Here is a 13,307-nt window from a genome sequence, read left to right on the forward strand (position 1 = left end):
CATCTCTAATTATTATATGGAAATCCTTACTAATTAGAGATGATGTATAAGTATATTCAATCATAACAGCCATATGTTGAAATAAATGTATATCTATTTTTTTGCCATATTATGGAATATATCAGTGCTGTATTACAAGCGCATTAAGAGAAATCTGCATGTCTTTTACCTCAGTATAGCTGTTTTAATCCATTTGTTTTGAATTAAAGCGTATAAGAAGACTATATTGCTTGATGGGGCAAAGAAATGCACTAGAATAATATTTCAATATAGTGTAATTTAAATATAATTAAATTAAATGGGATAAGATAGAATAAAATGGATTGAAAGTGGCTAAAGTTGGGGCATGTGTAAAATCATCAGTTTTGTACTATCTGTTTATATCATGTTTATTTTTGTTTATAGCTTATATTGTCTATGGTAGAATTTAAATTTTTTTATTCTTATTTTATTCTAACGTTTTTATCTATTCTTTTGTTATTATACTGCTTATTTGCACCAACAAAACCAAAGTTCCTAGTGTCTAACCCATTTTTTCTTTAGGTCTCTTTCTCTGCTGCAGGGCTGTCTGTCTGTCTTCACGACGTTTTTACGACAGTGCCGTGCGCCAACCCGTCCGTCGTTACGGAGTTGAAGTGCGTCTCTCTGGGAGCAGATATACCGGCTGGGGAGAGAAACGCAGCAGCAACAACAGAAAGGAAAAACATCTCGGGCTCGTTTCCCACCTGGACTACCTCCGAGCACCGAGCATCTCTCTCAGTAACAAACAATTCAAGCAGAAAACTCGATGTGGAAGCTGGGCTGAAGAGAGAAAAGGGCCACGCTGGAGGTGGACGGCGACTAGCTGAATCTACCAAACCGAGCAGCTCGTTGGAGTAGCTTTAGTAGCTTTAGTTGCCTCCCAAAGCGACGCTTTAATAAAGGAAGGAGCAGGACACATTGAGAAGAAAATGGACTATGATTTTAAAGTGAAGCTGACCGGAGAAAGAGAGCGAGTCGAGGACCTGTTTGAGTACGAAGGATGCAAAGTGGGAAGAGGCACCTACGGTCATGTTTACAAGGCGAAGAGAAAAGATGGGTGAGTTGATGATCAGCACCAGCAAGGCCTCTATAAGCCAGTGAATCACTTCACCAGCCTCCTCTCTCTCTCACTGTAGTACATGCTAATTACTCTGTTTCTCCTCTGCAAGGCTGGCTGCAGATGAGGCATGCTGTTAGAGATTTATGTAGAGAAATAAAGGAGAAATTAGTGCAAAATGTACCTGCACTGCCAGGATGCTGATGAAGCTTCACTAACATATGGTTCACCATTGTGATCCTGGCTTCCCTTTTTGTGACACTTCTAAAGCATCTATTTTTTTTCCTGTGTTGTTGCTCAACAGTATTTTTATTTAGTAAAAAGTAAGAGCCTTTTGTAGGTGATGTTGGTGAATGTTATGCAGCAGGCAGGGAATGAAATTAGCACCTGCCACCTGCCAAATAGCAGAGTAAATGTTGGCTGTGACAGGTAGAAAATTCAGTTTGAGATTTATGTAGAGAAATAAAGGAGAAATTAGTGCAAATTTTACCAGGATGCAGATGAAGCTTCACCATTGTGATCCCTTTTTGTGACACTTCTAAAGCATCTATTTTTTTTCCTGTGTTGTTGCTCAACAGTATTTTTATTTAGTAAAAAGTAAAAGCCTTTTGCAGGTGATATTGGTGAATGCATGCAGCAGGTGCATGAGCAGGCACTTGGTAATGGTGTCAAGGGGGGGGTTGCTTTTATCATACTCAAGGTAAATGTCTTTACACCAACTTATAAGGCTTTGTGTGAATGATTAAAATTGTTAATTTGTAGAGGAATCTGGCGTAAGAGCTGATTTTTGGCTATTTTTAATATAGTCCTGTGTATGATAAAGTCTGTTCTCTAACATGCCTATATTTTCGTTGATTTCATGCTCTTTTGTTATCCTTATTACTCTTAACCTCAGCCCACATGCATTCCCTTTTTTGTGGCGTTAAAACACTTCTAAAGCATCTATTTTTTTTCCTGTGTTGTTGCTCAACAGTATTTTATTTAGTAAAAGCACACAATTTACCTGCACTGTCAGGATGCTGGTGAAGCTTCACTAACATATGCTTCACCATTGTGATCCCTTTTTGTGACACTTCTAAAGCATCTATTTTTCTTCCTGTGTTGTTGCTCAACAGTATTTTTATTTAGTAAAAAGTAAGAGCCTTTTGCAGGTGATGTTGGTGAATGTATGCAGTAGGCAGGGAATGAAATTGGCACCTGCCACCTGCCAAATACAGGCTAAATGTTGGCTGTGGCAGGTAAAAAATTCAGGTCAGCAAGGCCTCTATAAGCCAGTCTCACCAGCCTCCTCTCTCTCTCTCTCTCGCCCTAATACATGTTAATTACTCTGTTTCTCCTCTTCAAGGCTGGCTGCAGATGAGGCATGCGGGTAGAGATTTATGTAGAGAAATAAAGGAGAAATTAGTGCATTTACCTGCACTGTCAGGATGCTGATGAAGCTTCACTAACATATGGTTCACCAGTGTGATCCTGGCTTCCCTTTTTGTGACACTTCTAGAGCCTTTTGCAGGTGATGTGGTAAAAATGCATGCAGCAGGTGCATGAGCAGGCACTTGGTAATGGTGTCAGGGGGGGCGGGGGGCGAGGGGGGGGGGGTTGCTTTTATCATACTCAAGGTAAATATCTTTACACCAACTTATATGAATTGTGCCATCACCCAGAAGGCTGCTTAAAATTGTTAATTTGTAAAGGAATCTGGCATAAGAGCTGATTTTTGGCTATTTTTAATTTAGTCCTGTGTATGATCAAATCTGTTCTCTAACATGCCTACATTTTTATTGATTTCATGCTCTTTTTTTGTCTGTATTAATCCTAACCTAAGCCCACATTCATTCCCTTTTTGGTGGCTTTTTTGCCATGTCACGAAATAAGGGGAGGGAGACATGCAACAAAGGTCCCTGGCTGGACCCGAACTTTGTTTACTCTGTGGTTCATAGTCAGCACCTTAAACCCGAAGGACACTAGGGCGCCATCCACCTTCATTTCTAATCCTTTTATTTATTCCCCTTCTCCCTACTGTTTCTAATCCATGAAACTGTGTCTGGACCTGGGGAGTAGCTTGAGCTACCAGACCCCATACTAGGACATACTGGCAGCCAGAACCACACAAAAGATCCTTAAAGTGTTTAAAGAAGTTAGTGTTCACTTTAGGAGGCTCCTGTTTATGAGCTAATTTGTGCTGCAGCAGTTGGACGAGGCCTGAGGAAGCACAAAGCAAGAGTTTATGAGATGATTTAGGCCAGGGGGTAGGGAGGGGTTATAACCAATTCGTTCAAGTGCGAGCCAGTCCCTGTGCTCTGTTCTGTTTGTCCCTCGCCAGCTGCCAGACAGGGCCTACTTCCTCTCCCCATGTATTGTTTTGAGCCACAGAGGTGAGCTTGATTACACAAATCTGGAGGTAATGCAACTCGGCCTCTTCTCGGTGCCCCTGTGCCAGCTGCCAAGTGACCCCCCTTTATGTTTCTGTGCAGACAGCTATCAGGGGGCTCGCAGTCTGGTCTGGTGTGGTGTTGATGTTGCTCTGCCTCTCTCTGTTTTTAGGAAGGATGATAAGGACTACGCCCTCAAGCAGATTGAAGGCACTGGCATCTCCATGTCAGCCTGCAGAGAGATTGCAGTAAGAGCTACCTGGCTTACTTTGTCCCTTTTTGTTTGGTCTCTGTTCAACACCCTCATGACAGTCCTAGGTGGCTTATGTAATAACTGAATCACCTTCACGGAGTAACTTTTGTAAAGTACGCAACAGACATCAAACACAAGAGCTAGAGAGAATCACATAAGAAGAACATGTATATTAATGTAATGCATACAAAAGGGTAGAGATTAATATAAATTATGCTCTCAAACTTCATATGCTTCAAAAAATGAGTCCTTTGTATTGTATTGCATTCAGTTGTACAGGTGATATTGTGTTTGTATTATTTATGGTAATCAGTACAGTAATTTTCCCACTTTTAGCCTTTTAATAGCAGCGTTAACTAGTGCAAATTGGCTATTTGTCATCCGTGATTTCTGCCGTCAGTCCTCTGAGTGTGTTTGTGTATTGCAGCTGCTGCGGGAGCTGAAGCACCCCAACGTCATCTCACTGCAGAAGGTTTTCCTGTCACACGCAGACCGCAAAGTATGGCTGCTCTTCGACTACGCCGAACATGATCTCTGGGTAAAACGCACGCACACGCAACACACACTGGAGCTGCATGCCATGACCTATCAAACATACTGGAATATTGTCCTGTGAATATGCCAATATGAGCGGGGAATGCATGTTAGGGGTGTAAGAAAATATTGAAATTATCGAGTATCGTGATATTATGTTTTGCGATACTTTATCGATTCTCAAAAACATTATCAATTTTTAATTAATAGTTTACATGCAAAGATTAACTCAGTCAATACTTTTGCAAAGAGATGTGCCCTCTTAGTGCATGTTCCCTCTCAAAGTAGTGCTATGATGTTAGATGTTACAGGGACAGTGATAAATGCAAATGCAGATCCCACTGTTCTGATTGCATAAAAAAGTTTAATTTACTCTCATTTTATGTGGTGGTGTGTTCTTTATACTATGACAGTTTTCCTGAAATTAAATTAAAAAAATTACAATATATCACCTTCCTTACAGTATCACAAAATATTGAATCGTAACCCCGGTATCATGATACGTATCGTATCGCCAGATTAATGTAATTCATTTTGACCCATTTCTTTATTAGTTTAGACCAACGCACATGCACATACTGCAGGTTCCCACCCATTTATATGAGTTTATGTGGGTTATATATTTTTATGCCTCGTGCTGTTTTTTAAAATGAGGGACAAAGGCACAGATGCATAATTACTCACAATACTGATGCCTATATATACTCACATTCACCATCAGCCAGTTGTAAGGAAGGAAACTCAAAATGGTGCTAATTATGCATTGCTAAATCTCATTAAAACACACACACACACCAAGAAGTATTCAACATTTGGTAGTCACCCTCATTACACTTGGCAGGCTATCAGAACTGAGTTAAAATGCCATTTTCTGCCACAAAGCTGCAACACTCACATTCCCCTCCCAAGGAAGTGGAAACACACGCCACAAGCATCAGCCTTACTCATCTTGCCTGTAGCGTAAACTTACATTTGTGACCATATAAATGTGGCAAAAGCACAAAAAAGTATGGATTGTAGTCTATGTTCGCACACACACACCACAATTTACTATTATCTTGTCTTTCCGTAGCACATTATTAAATTCCACAGAGCGTCCAAGGCCAACAAGAAGCCACTTCAGCTGCCGAGAGGGATGGTCAAGTCTCTGCTCTACCAGATCCTGGATGGCATCCATTACCTCCACGCTAACTGGGTCCTCCACAGAGACCTTGTAAGAGGATTGGGGAGGAGAGGAGAGGAGAGGAGGGGGAGAGAGAAAATATTTTGGTAGAAGGGAAAACAAGGCAGCAGTTGACGAGAGATTGGAAGATTGTTATTGGCCAAAGGCATGTGAAGCTGCGTCAGTGTTGAGTTGTGGCTCATAACTTACTAGTTTCACATGCTGTAAATGTTTTTAGTGTGTAAATGAATAATGATTGTTAACAGGTTTAAGTCGACAAAGATTAGCATGCATTTTTCATATACACTTTTTCTACAATAGTCTATGTTATAGTTGCATTAGTGGACGGTTATTACATTAGCAGTTATTGTGTTCTGAAGGAAACTTACAAGCTTTGTTTCTAGTTTTGCATTTGGTTCTGTAAAATAAGAATTCAAAATAGTCTCAATTTAGTCTCAGGGTTTTAACAGATTTTACTTGTTTGACTGGGAGGCCAAATTATCTGCCATTTACATCCACTGATATGGAAATGGTTTCTCCAGTGGGATGCAGTGTGTATATTATGTCCACTAGAGGGCAGCAACATCGAGTTTTCATTACACACCGCATGCAGTAACCCACAGAGGATCTACAAGTCTTGAAATGACTGAAAAAGCATTGAATTCAGAAAATTAAATTGATTTAAAAAAGGCTTAAATATAATTTACAAAAGCCTATTTTCTCATGCCTGCTGTAGGCACAGTTTGTTTTATATAAAATGTTATAAAATGGTAAAAAAATGTCAATCAGTGTTTCCTAAAGTCCAAGATGATGTCCTCAAATGTCTTGTTTTGTCCACAACTCAAAGATATTCAGTTTGCTGTCATAGAGGAGTAAAGAAACCAGAAAATATTCACATTTAAGAAGCTGGTATCAGAGAATTTTAACTTTTTTTCTTTAAAAAAAATCACTCAAACCGATTAATCGATTATTTAAATAGTTGGCGATTAATTTAATAGTTGAAAACTAATTGATTAATTGTTTCACCTCTACTTGTAAACTAAAAGTGGTATTGTTATGACAATAGATTTTGTGTGCAGGAGGTTCAGCCAGCACCATCAGACCTGTAATAATTACTGCCACTAATGCTAAATACAGTAGCTACTAGGACGCTCATTGTCTCATAATAGCAAGTGTTTATTTTAGTAAAAATGTAAATGATTAATCATTTTTACTTGTTAATTTATCCAGCTTGCATTATATTGTAAAGAATTGTTATTATATACTGCTGGAAAGTACTGAGAATGTGATATAATTCTAGGCCTGATGTTCCCTACTGGTTACCCATCATACTTTGACTGGTATGACTGTGAAACGGGTATCAAATCACATTCTATGTGGTCTTAAAAAGTCTTGTGAACCCTGCAGAAATCATGGCCTCAACAACTGGGCCAAACAAAGCTGATTTAATCGCAGTGGTTTTGCTGTAATTTTGTCAAATGTTTGGATTGTGGAAGCATTTCAAAATCTGTCTCTTTTCCTCAGAAACCAGCTAACATTCTAGTGATGGGGGAAGGGCCGGAGAGGGGTAGAGTAAAGATTGGTATGTATAATATCTCCTTTTTAAATGTTCACAGTTATTGTTTAAGTTTGCCATTACGTTACTGACTGTGATGTCTATTCTGCAGCGGACATGGGGTTTGCCCGTCTCTTCAATTCACCGCTGAAGCCTTTAGCCGATCTCGACCCTGTGGTGGTCACCTTCTGGTACAGAGCACCTGAACTACTGCTGGGGGCTCGGCACTACACCAAAGCCATCGGTGAGAGCTGTGCATCACCATCTGTCTGTGCCACTTCCCACGTGTGTGATCAGCCAGTTCTTCTGACTTTAATGTGTGCTCTGCTTTTCCCCTTCAGACATCTGGGCGATTGGCTGCATCTTTGCGGAGCTGCTGACGTCTGAGCCCATATTCCACTGTCGCCAGGAGGACATCAAGACCAGTAACCCTTACCACCACGACCAACTGGACCGCATCTTTAACGTCATGGGCTTCCCTGCTGGTGAGAATCCACTGCCACCAGACTCAGAAAAATACTTAAATCATTCAATTTGTACAGTTTTTTTAATGGTATCTCCAAATTGCTTTGAAAGGGGATGTATTGCTTGTGACATCTATCTATCTATCCATTTATCCATCGATCTATCTATCATCTTTATCTTATCTCCGTTCTTCTTATGGCATTTTTTTCTCTCCAATTCTTGGGAATGTGCCAGAGTATTTGCACATGGCACAACACCTGCCCTTATATAGTGTTTTGGGGAATTATCATTATCTATGCTAATAATAAACAATCGGTCACACGCCTCCAATTTACGATCAAGTGGGATTCATCGTTCAGCACACCTGGGTAAGAGCAGATTTGGATGTTTAGGAAGGTTTGGTGCATCTGGAGTTGACTTCTCTTAACAGAAAATTAAGACAAAATATAAGAGAATATTACTGCATGAGGCCCAATGTGCCTCTATTAATGCTGTTCAGTTGCTATTATACCAAAGTGTCACAGTGTGCTGCGTTGCCTTTTCAATGGAAAAATGCCGTGGAAGGATAAGCATTTTTTCCGTTCCTAGCAGAGGCAGATTATTTGCCCGGTCTTTTCAAGCTCCTTTTTTCTCTCCAGGCGGTACTGTGGTCTGTTGGCTCTGAACACCAATCCACTGACACGATAGATGAAGCCAAGTCGCAAACATAGAAACTTTTACTTGCAGGGCTACATTTGGGCCTATATTTTCCAGTTCACTTAAGATGCTTCTGATCTTCTTTTTTTTTTCCTTCTACCATCTCTTCTGCTCTAGTTGTGTAACTCACCAGTCTGTCTGATGGATTTTTGTTTTGATTCTGCAAGACAATCAACCCTTGAAGCAAATGTAAATTGTATAAAAACTTTGCAGAAGTCATTTTCAGTTATGTTAAAAAAAAAAAAAACAGATCTTAAAGTGTAAGTCAAAACCAAAGCTCAATGTTATGTAACAAGAGGTTGTTGTGGGGAAATCATGCTTAAAAGACTGTAATCCAGACCCTACAACCCAAATAATCTGTTCTTGAAGGGGAGGGAGGTGAGACGTGGTGTAATCCTGCCTTTCCCTCATTTGACAGATAAAGACTGGGAGGACATCAAAAAGATGCCAGAACACTCCACGCTGATGAAAGACTTTAGAAGGAACACGTGAGTACCGCTGTCCTAGTTTTCTGAAAGATCAGAAACAAAGTTAAAGCGAAAAACAAAGTGCTATGTCTGCTGGCAAAAAATACATTTTTTGAGTGTTGTACACAATTCTTACTTAACCGTGTAATAACTCTGCATCTTCATGTTCGGGGTAATTGCACTGAAGGCGTGATATTAATATAATGCACTCCTTCTCCATCCCAGATACACAAACTGCAGCCTTATAAAGTACATGGAGAAACACAAAGTCAAACCAGACAGCAAAGCATTCCACTTGGTGAGTTAAAATGCCTCAGGAATAGGGCAACTGCATGTGATTTGCATAACTTAGACATTATAGCGCAATTATAATAGAAGCTATAGTTTTGTTCTCAGTGACAAATGAAGCATGCTTTGTCATTATGCCACTTCTATTAATGGTCTCTTGTTTGAGGCTAACATTGTGTGAAATTCATTAAAGCTGCAGAAGCTGTTGACCATGGACCCCATCCGTAGAATCACATCCGAGCAGGCCATGCAGGACCCCTACTTTCTGGAGGAGCCGCTGCCCACCTCTGAGTGAGTCACACACACACACACACACACATACCCATACCTACAGTTAATTTATCTTGTGCTACTCCTGGGCTACCGCGTTGAGCAGGTCCCTTGGCTTATTAGCTCCGAGTCAGGGGAATAAATGTCTAAAGTTGACAAGCCTCTTTGTGTTTTTTCCTCCAGTGTGTTTGCAGGCTGCCAGATTCCCTACCCCAAGAGGGAGTTCCTGACAGAGGAGGAGCCGGAGGACAAGGCAGACAAAGTAAGAAATGTGCGAAATTCTGTCTCACTACAGTCATACAGAAATGTAATTGCAAAGAGGTAGTAAATGTACACATACAGTCGATGTACACGTGTTCTTTTTGTTTTTTGCTATTAGAAAAACCAGCAGCAGCAACAGGGAAACAACCACACAAACGGGGCGGGGCACACTGGTAACCCTGACAACAGCCATGCCCAGGGCCCGCCTCTGAAGAAAGTGCGAGTTGTCCCGCCCACCACTACCTCAGGTGGCCTCATCATGACCTCAGACTACCAGGTAGGGTCTCTCCTCCCTCCCACAGTTGACTTTTTTGATGAAAATATAGCTCTCTCATGTTAGCTTGGCATGTCTGTGCCCAGAAGTCGGACCAAGTCATTGTTTTGCAAGTCCCAAGTCAAGACTGACAAGTCACAAGTCCCAAACTTTGAGTTTCGAGTCCTGAACAAGTCATAATGCACTCACCAAACTGAGTAACTGGCGCAACTTGATTGGTTCAAGCAAAGAGGATCCGGGGAATAAAGTGTAAGATAATCAAATGCAAGTCACAATAATATTCACCAAAAATAAAGAGTCTAGAGTTCAATAAAAAAAAAAAAAATTTCGGCGATTCAGCAATAATCAACCAAAGATAGAAATTCAGTTTGTTCAGATCCTCTTCGTAAAAAAAAAAATCAATAAAGGTTCTCTCAAAAAGTAAATAAACCCAACATCTCTGAAGCTGTCGGAGTTACCTCCGCTACCGGGCAGTTGATCGTCTTCGTGCACACACTTTTTAAATAACATACTTTTTAATCTTTGGGCTTCGGCAAAGGTATCAAGTATTTTCAAGTCAAAAGGCTCAAGTCCAAGTGAAGTCACAAATCACTGGTGTTAAAGTCCAAGTCGAGTCGCAAGTCCTTCTTTTATTTTTTGTCAAGTCTAAAGTCATTAAATTTGTGAGTCTGACTCGAGTCCACACCTCTGTCTGTGGCTAATGTCACAGCCTCCAAATTAACCTGTAAATCTTTAAACCAAGCCATCACAAAAAAAAAGTTGAGGCTGAACGGAAGTGTAGTTGATAATATTGTGGTTTTCTTCCTCCCTGCAGCGCTCCAATCCACATGCTGCCTACCAGAACCCTGGACCAAGCACATCACTGCCCCAAAGCAGCATGGGATACTCCTCTACCTCCCAACAGCCGCCCCAGTACTCTCACCAGACCCACCGCTACTGAGACACCCCTCCCACACAATCGTTCATACACTTATACTTACACACACACATATATATGCATATATATACGTATATATATGCATACACAGCCCTCACCATGCCCACGTGAACGAATGTACTGAGGGATGTGGGGATTTCCAAGGCAACAAACTAGCCACACCCCGCCCAACAGAGGGCACTTTCTCTGCAGCAGTCTACACTTCTTCAAGATAACACAACCCCAGTATTAGAGACACCGCTTTAGAGCAAAAACCTGATGGGTGAAACACGAGGCGGGTGGATGAGAAAAATGGATACTGTGGTCGAACCAGCCAGGAGAAGATGGCTTGGTTTGGGGGGGGACACGTGTTAATCTGCTGTGATGTCATCTCCTCCCCTCTTCTTCTCTACCTGTCTCCACACCCCCACCTACCCCAGCCAGTTACCCTCTTCCCGTTGAAGCTTGGATGAGACTGAAAGCTGCTATGTGACTGCCAGCGGTGACAGATTCCCTGTCCGACTGTCCTCCTGTCTGTCTCTGTCTGTCTGTTTATCCGTTTGTTTTGTGCCCTGCGAGGGCCTCAGCTGGGGACTGAACTGAGCTGCTGTGAAGCATGCTGGGAGGATGTGGAGCCCCCCCACAGCTGTGGTGTTGAGGGTTTTTATTCAGAAAGGACAACAAAAAAAGATGACAAAAAAAAAGATTTTAGTAGTTTCTAATTTAATTTGTTTTCATGGTTTTGTTTTCATGGCGAGTGTGGCAAAGCAGCTTGCGCAGGCTGCTGTGGGTAAGCCTTACAACATGATGACAAAACCAACCAATCGCATGGAGGATGGCAGACGGAACATGCATTGTACTGTATTGTATTGAAATATTTTACATGAAGCAAGTATCCTGACAATAAAAGTGAAAACATTGATATTGTTAATTGTGTGTATGTGCAAGCAGCTGATGACCGATGTAAACTGATTGTTCCCTTTTGCACATTTAACGACATCTTTTTTCTTTTCTTTTGCCATTTCTACTTCACAACTATTTCTCAAGAATTCAGATAAATCGCTTTAGCTGACAGGAAATGTGTATAAACTTGCTGGATGAATATTTAAAGGTGACATCAATCTTTGCACTTTTAACAAAACCCGGTATCACCCAAAGCTCACTACATTTTTCTATTTTTTTTAGACCTTGTAGTCCTTTACTTATGACTCTTTGACGTATGTTATTTTAAGACGGCTGCAAGAAACGATAATTTTTTATTACTGATTAATCTGACAATTTCTTGGTGAATAGATTATAATTTTGTCATTAAAACATGAAAATATTGTGGGGAAAAAAAGGCCATTACGATGTCCGATCAACAGTCGAAAACTTACAAATATTGAAATTACAATCAGAATCAAATCAGAATCTGAAACAAGAAAATGTTTATACATTTATAATATATTGTCAAAATTGTTGCAGATTAATTTTCTGTTGATTTATTAATTGTTTCAGCACTGATATTTATGAAATCTGCAAGATTTCTGTCACATGCACCGAATATAAAGTCCAAAGTATGCCAAGATAGTCAGTCTAAACTGCCCCACTTTGTAACATGGTCACATACTGTACACATGTGTGCTTTGGCATTCATACCTAAATCAATTATATATGTTAAACTGACAGCTGTATAACAAATGCAGGCTGTGGCTTCCCCCCTTGTCCAGGAATAGAAGTGCATTTTCAATAATGAAAGTCCCTTTCCCTTTCTAATGGACTAAACCAAGTCTACTCTCTGCTCCCTTTCCCTGCTTTGATGACTGTCATCTCCCTCAGACTGTTTTTTGTCTACAAACACACCTGGTAGAGTAAAGCACAGATCTAAGTATAGCCAGTCCTCTTATTGAACCTCTTCCTGCAGGATGCTGGCCTATTTCAGTGTGTTATACAATACTATATCCCAGCTCATTTCTCAGCATCACTGCCTCAAGCATGCTTCTAAGTCTAACCCCCTAAAAAATCTCTCTAGCTCACAATTGTTCTGCTATTACTCGTTATCTAAATAGGTCTCCAAGATTCAAGATTCACTTTATTGTCATTTCACTGAGTATTTGCATACACAGAAGGAAACAAAATATTGTTTCTCCCAGCTCCCGTCAGTGCATTAAAAAGGATAGAATAAATAAGTATTAAAATTAACATACCTAAAATATAACAATAAAAAAATAAAATAAGTAAATGTTTCAGACACAATTTCACACAAATTGCAGTCATACACCCAATTTGCAGTCATGTTTTAGCAGCAGAGAAGAGTGCATTTATGTCCATAGTAAAGTTTCAAGATTCAAGATTCAAAATGTTTATTGTCACGCCGGTTATACAGGTACAATCGTGTGAAATGCTTTTTGCTGGTAAGCTCCATTAAAATAATAAGATATACTACATTTACATTACAATTGCATTTACATTACAATTATAAAAGGAAATACTTTGTACAAGGACATATTAAGAACATATACAGGCATATTAAGAACATATACATTAAGAACATATACAGTATATACAGTATGAGATATATGTTACTGCTCCAAAATTGTCTTCATGTCTATATAAAAATCCCCACAGGGTCCCAAGTTGAATTTAAAGCCCTAATAATTTGGACAAGGAATGGGGAATTAAAAAAAAAGCTCTTCAGCAACGCCCAACCGAAGCCCCGCCCCCTCCATTCTCAACACCG

General features: G+C 40.2%; 1 protein-coding gene across 3 annotated transcripts; it reads left to right on the plus strand.

Moving 5' to 3' along the window:
- Positions 1–577: 577 nt before the first annotated feature.
- Positions 578–11,510, plus strand: cdk8 (cyclin-dependent kinase 8). Of its 3 annotated transcripts, none has more exons than XM_037757065.1 (13): positions 578–1,078; positions 3,620–3,695; positions 4,128–4,238; positions 5,307–5,447; positions 6,921–6,978; positions 7,064–7,195; positions 7,293–7,436; positions 8,531–8,600; positions 8,805–8,877; positions 9,061–9,158; positions 9,321–9,408; positions 9,517–9,675; positions 10,487–11,510. In XM_037757065.1, exons 1-13 carry the CDS (start codon positions 951–953, stop codon positions 10,610–10,612), a joined length of 1,404 nt encoding a protein of 467 aa, XP_037612993.1. In that variant the 5' UTR covers positions 578–950; the 3' UTR covers positions 10,613–11,510. The 3 variants fall into 3 exon arrangements, with proteins under 3 accessions (XP_037612993.1, XP_037612994.1, XP_037612995.1); XM_037757066.1 differs by having other exon boundaries at positions 579–1,078; positions 9,321–9,399; XM_037757067.1 differs by lacking the exon at positions 578–1,078 and adding an exon at positions 2,674–2,694.
- The last annotated feature ends 1,797 nt before the right edge of the window (positions 11,511–13,307 follow it).

Source organism: Sebastes umbrosus, chromosome 21, assembly GCF_015220745.1.
Source record: "Sebastes umbrosus isolate fSebUmb1 chromosome 21, fSebUmb1.pri, whole genome shotgun sequence".
Classification (NCBI taxonomy): Eukaryota; Metazoa; Chordata; class Actinopteri; order Perciformes; family Sebastidae; genus Sebastes; species Sebastes umbrosus.

Coding starts and splice junctions, on each gene's coding strand:
- cdk8 (XM_037757065.1), top strand. CDS start 951: ATGGACTATGATTTTAAAGTGAAGCTGACCGGAGAAAGAGAGCGAGTC. Junction 3,696..4,127: donor CAGCCTGCAGAGAGATTGCA/GTAAGAGCTACC, acceptor TGTGTATTGCAG/CTGCTGCGGGAGCTGAAGCA. Junction 7,196..7,292: donor GCACTACACCAAAGCCATCG/GTGAGAGCTGTG, acceptor TTTCCCCTTCAG/ACATCTGGGCGATTGGCTGC.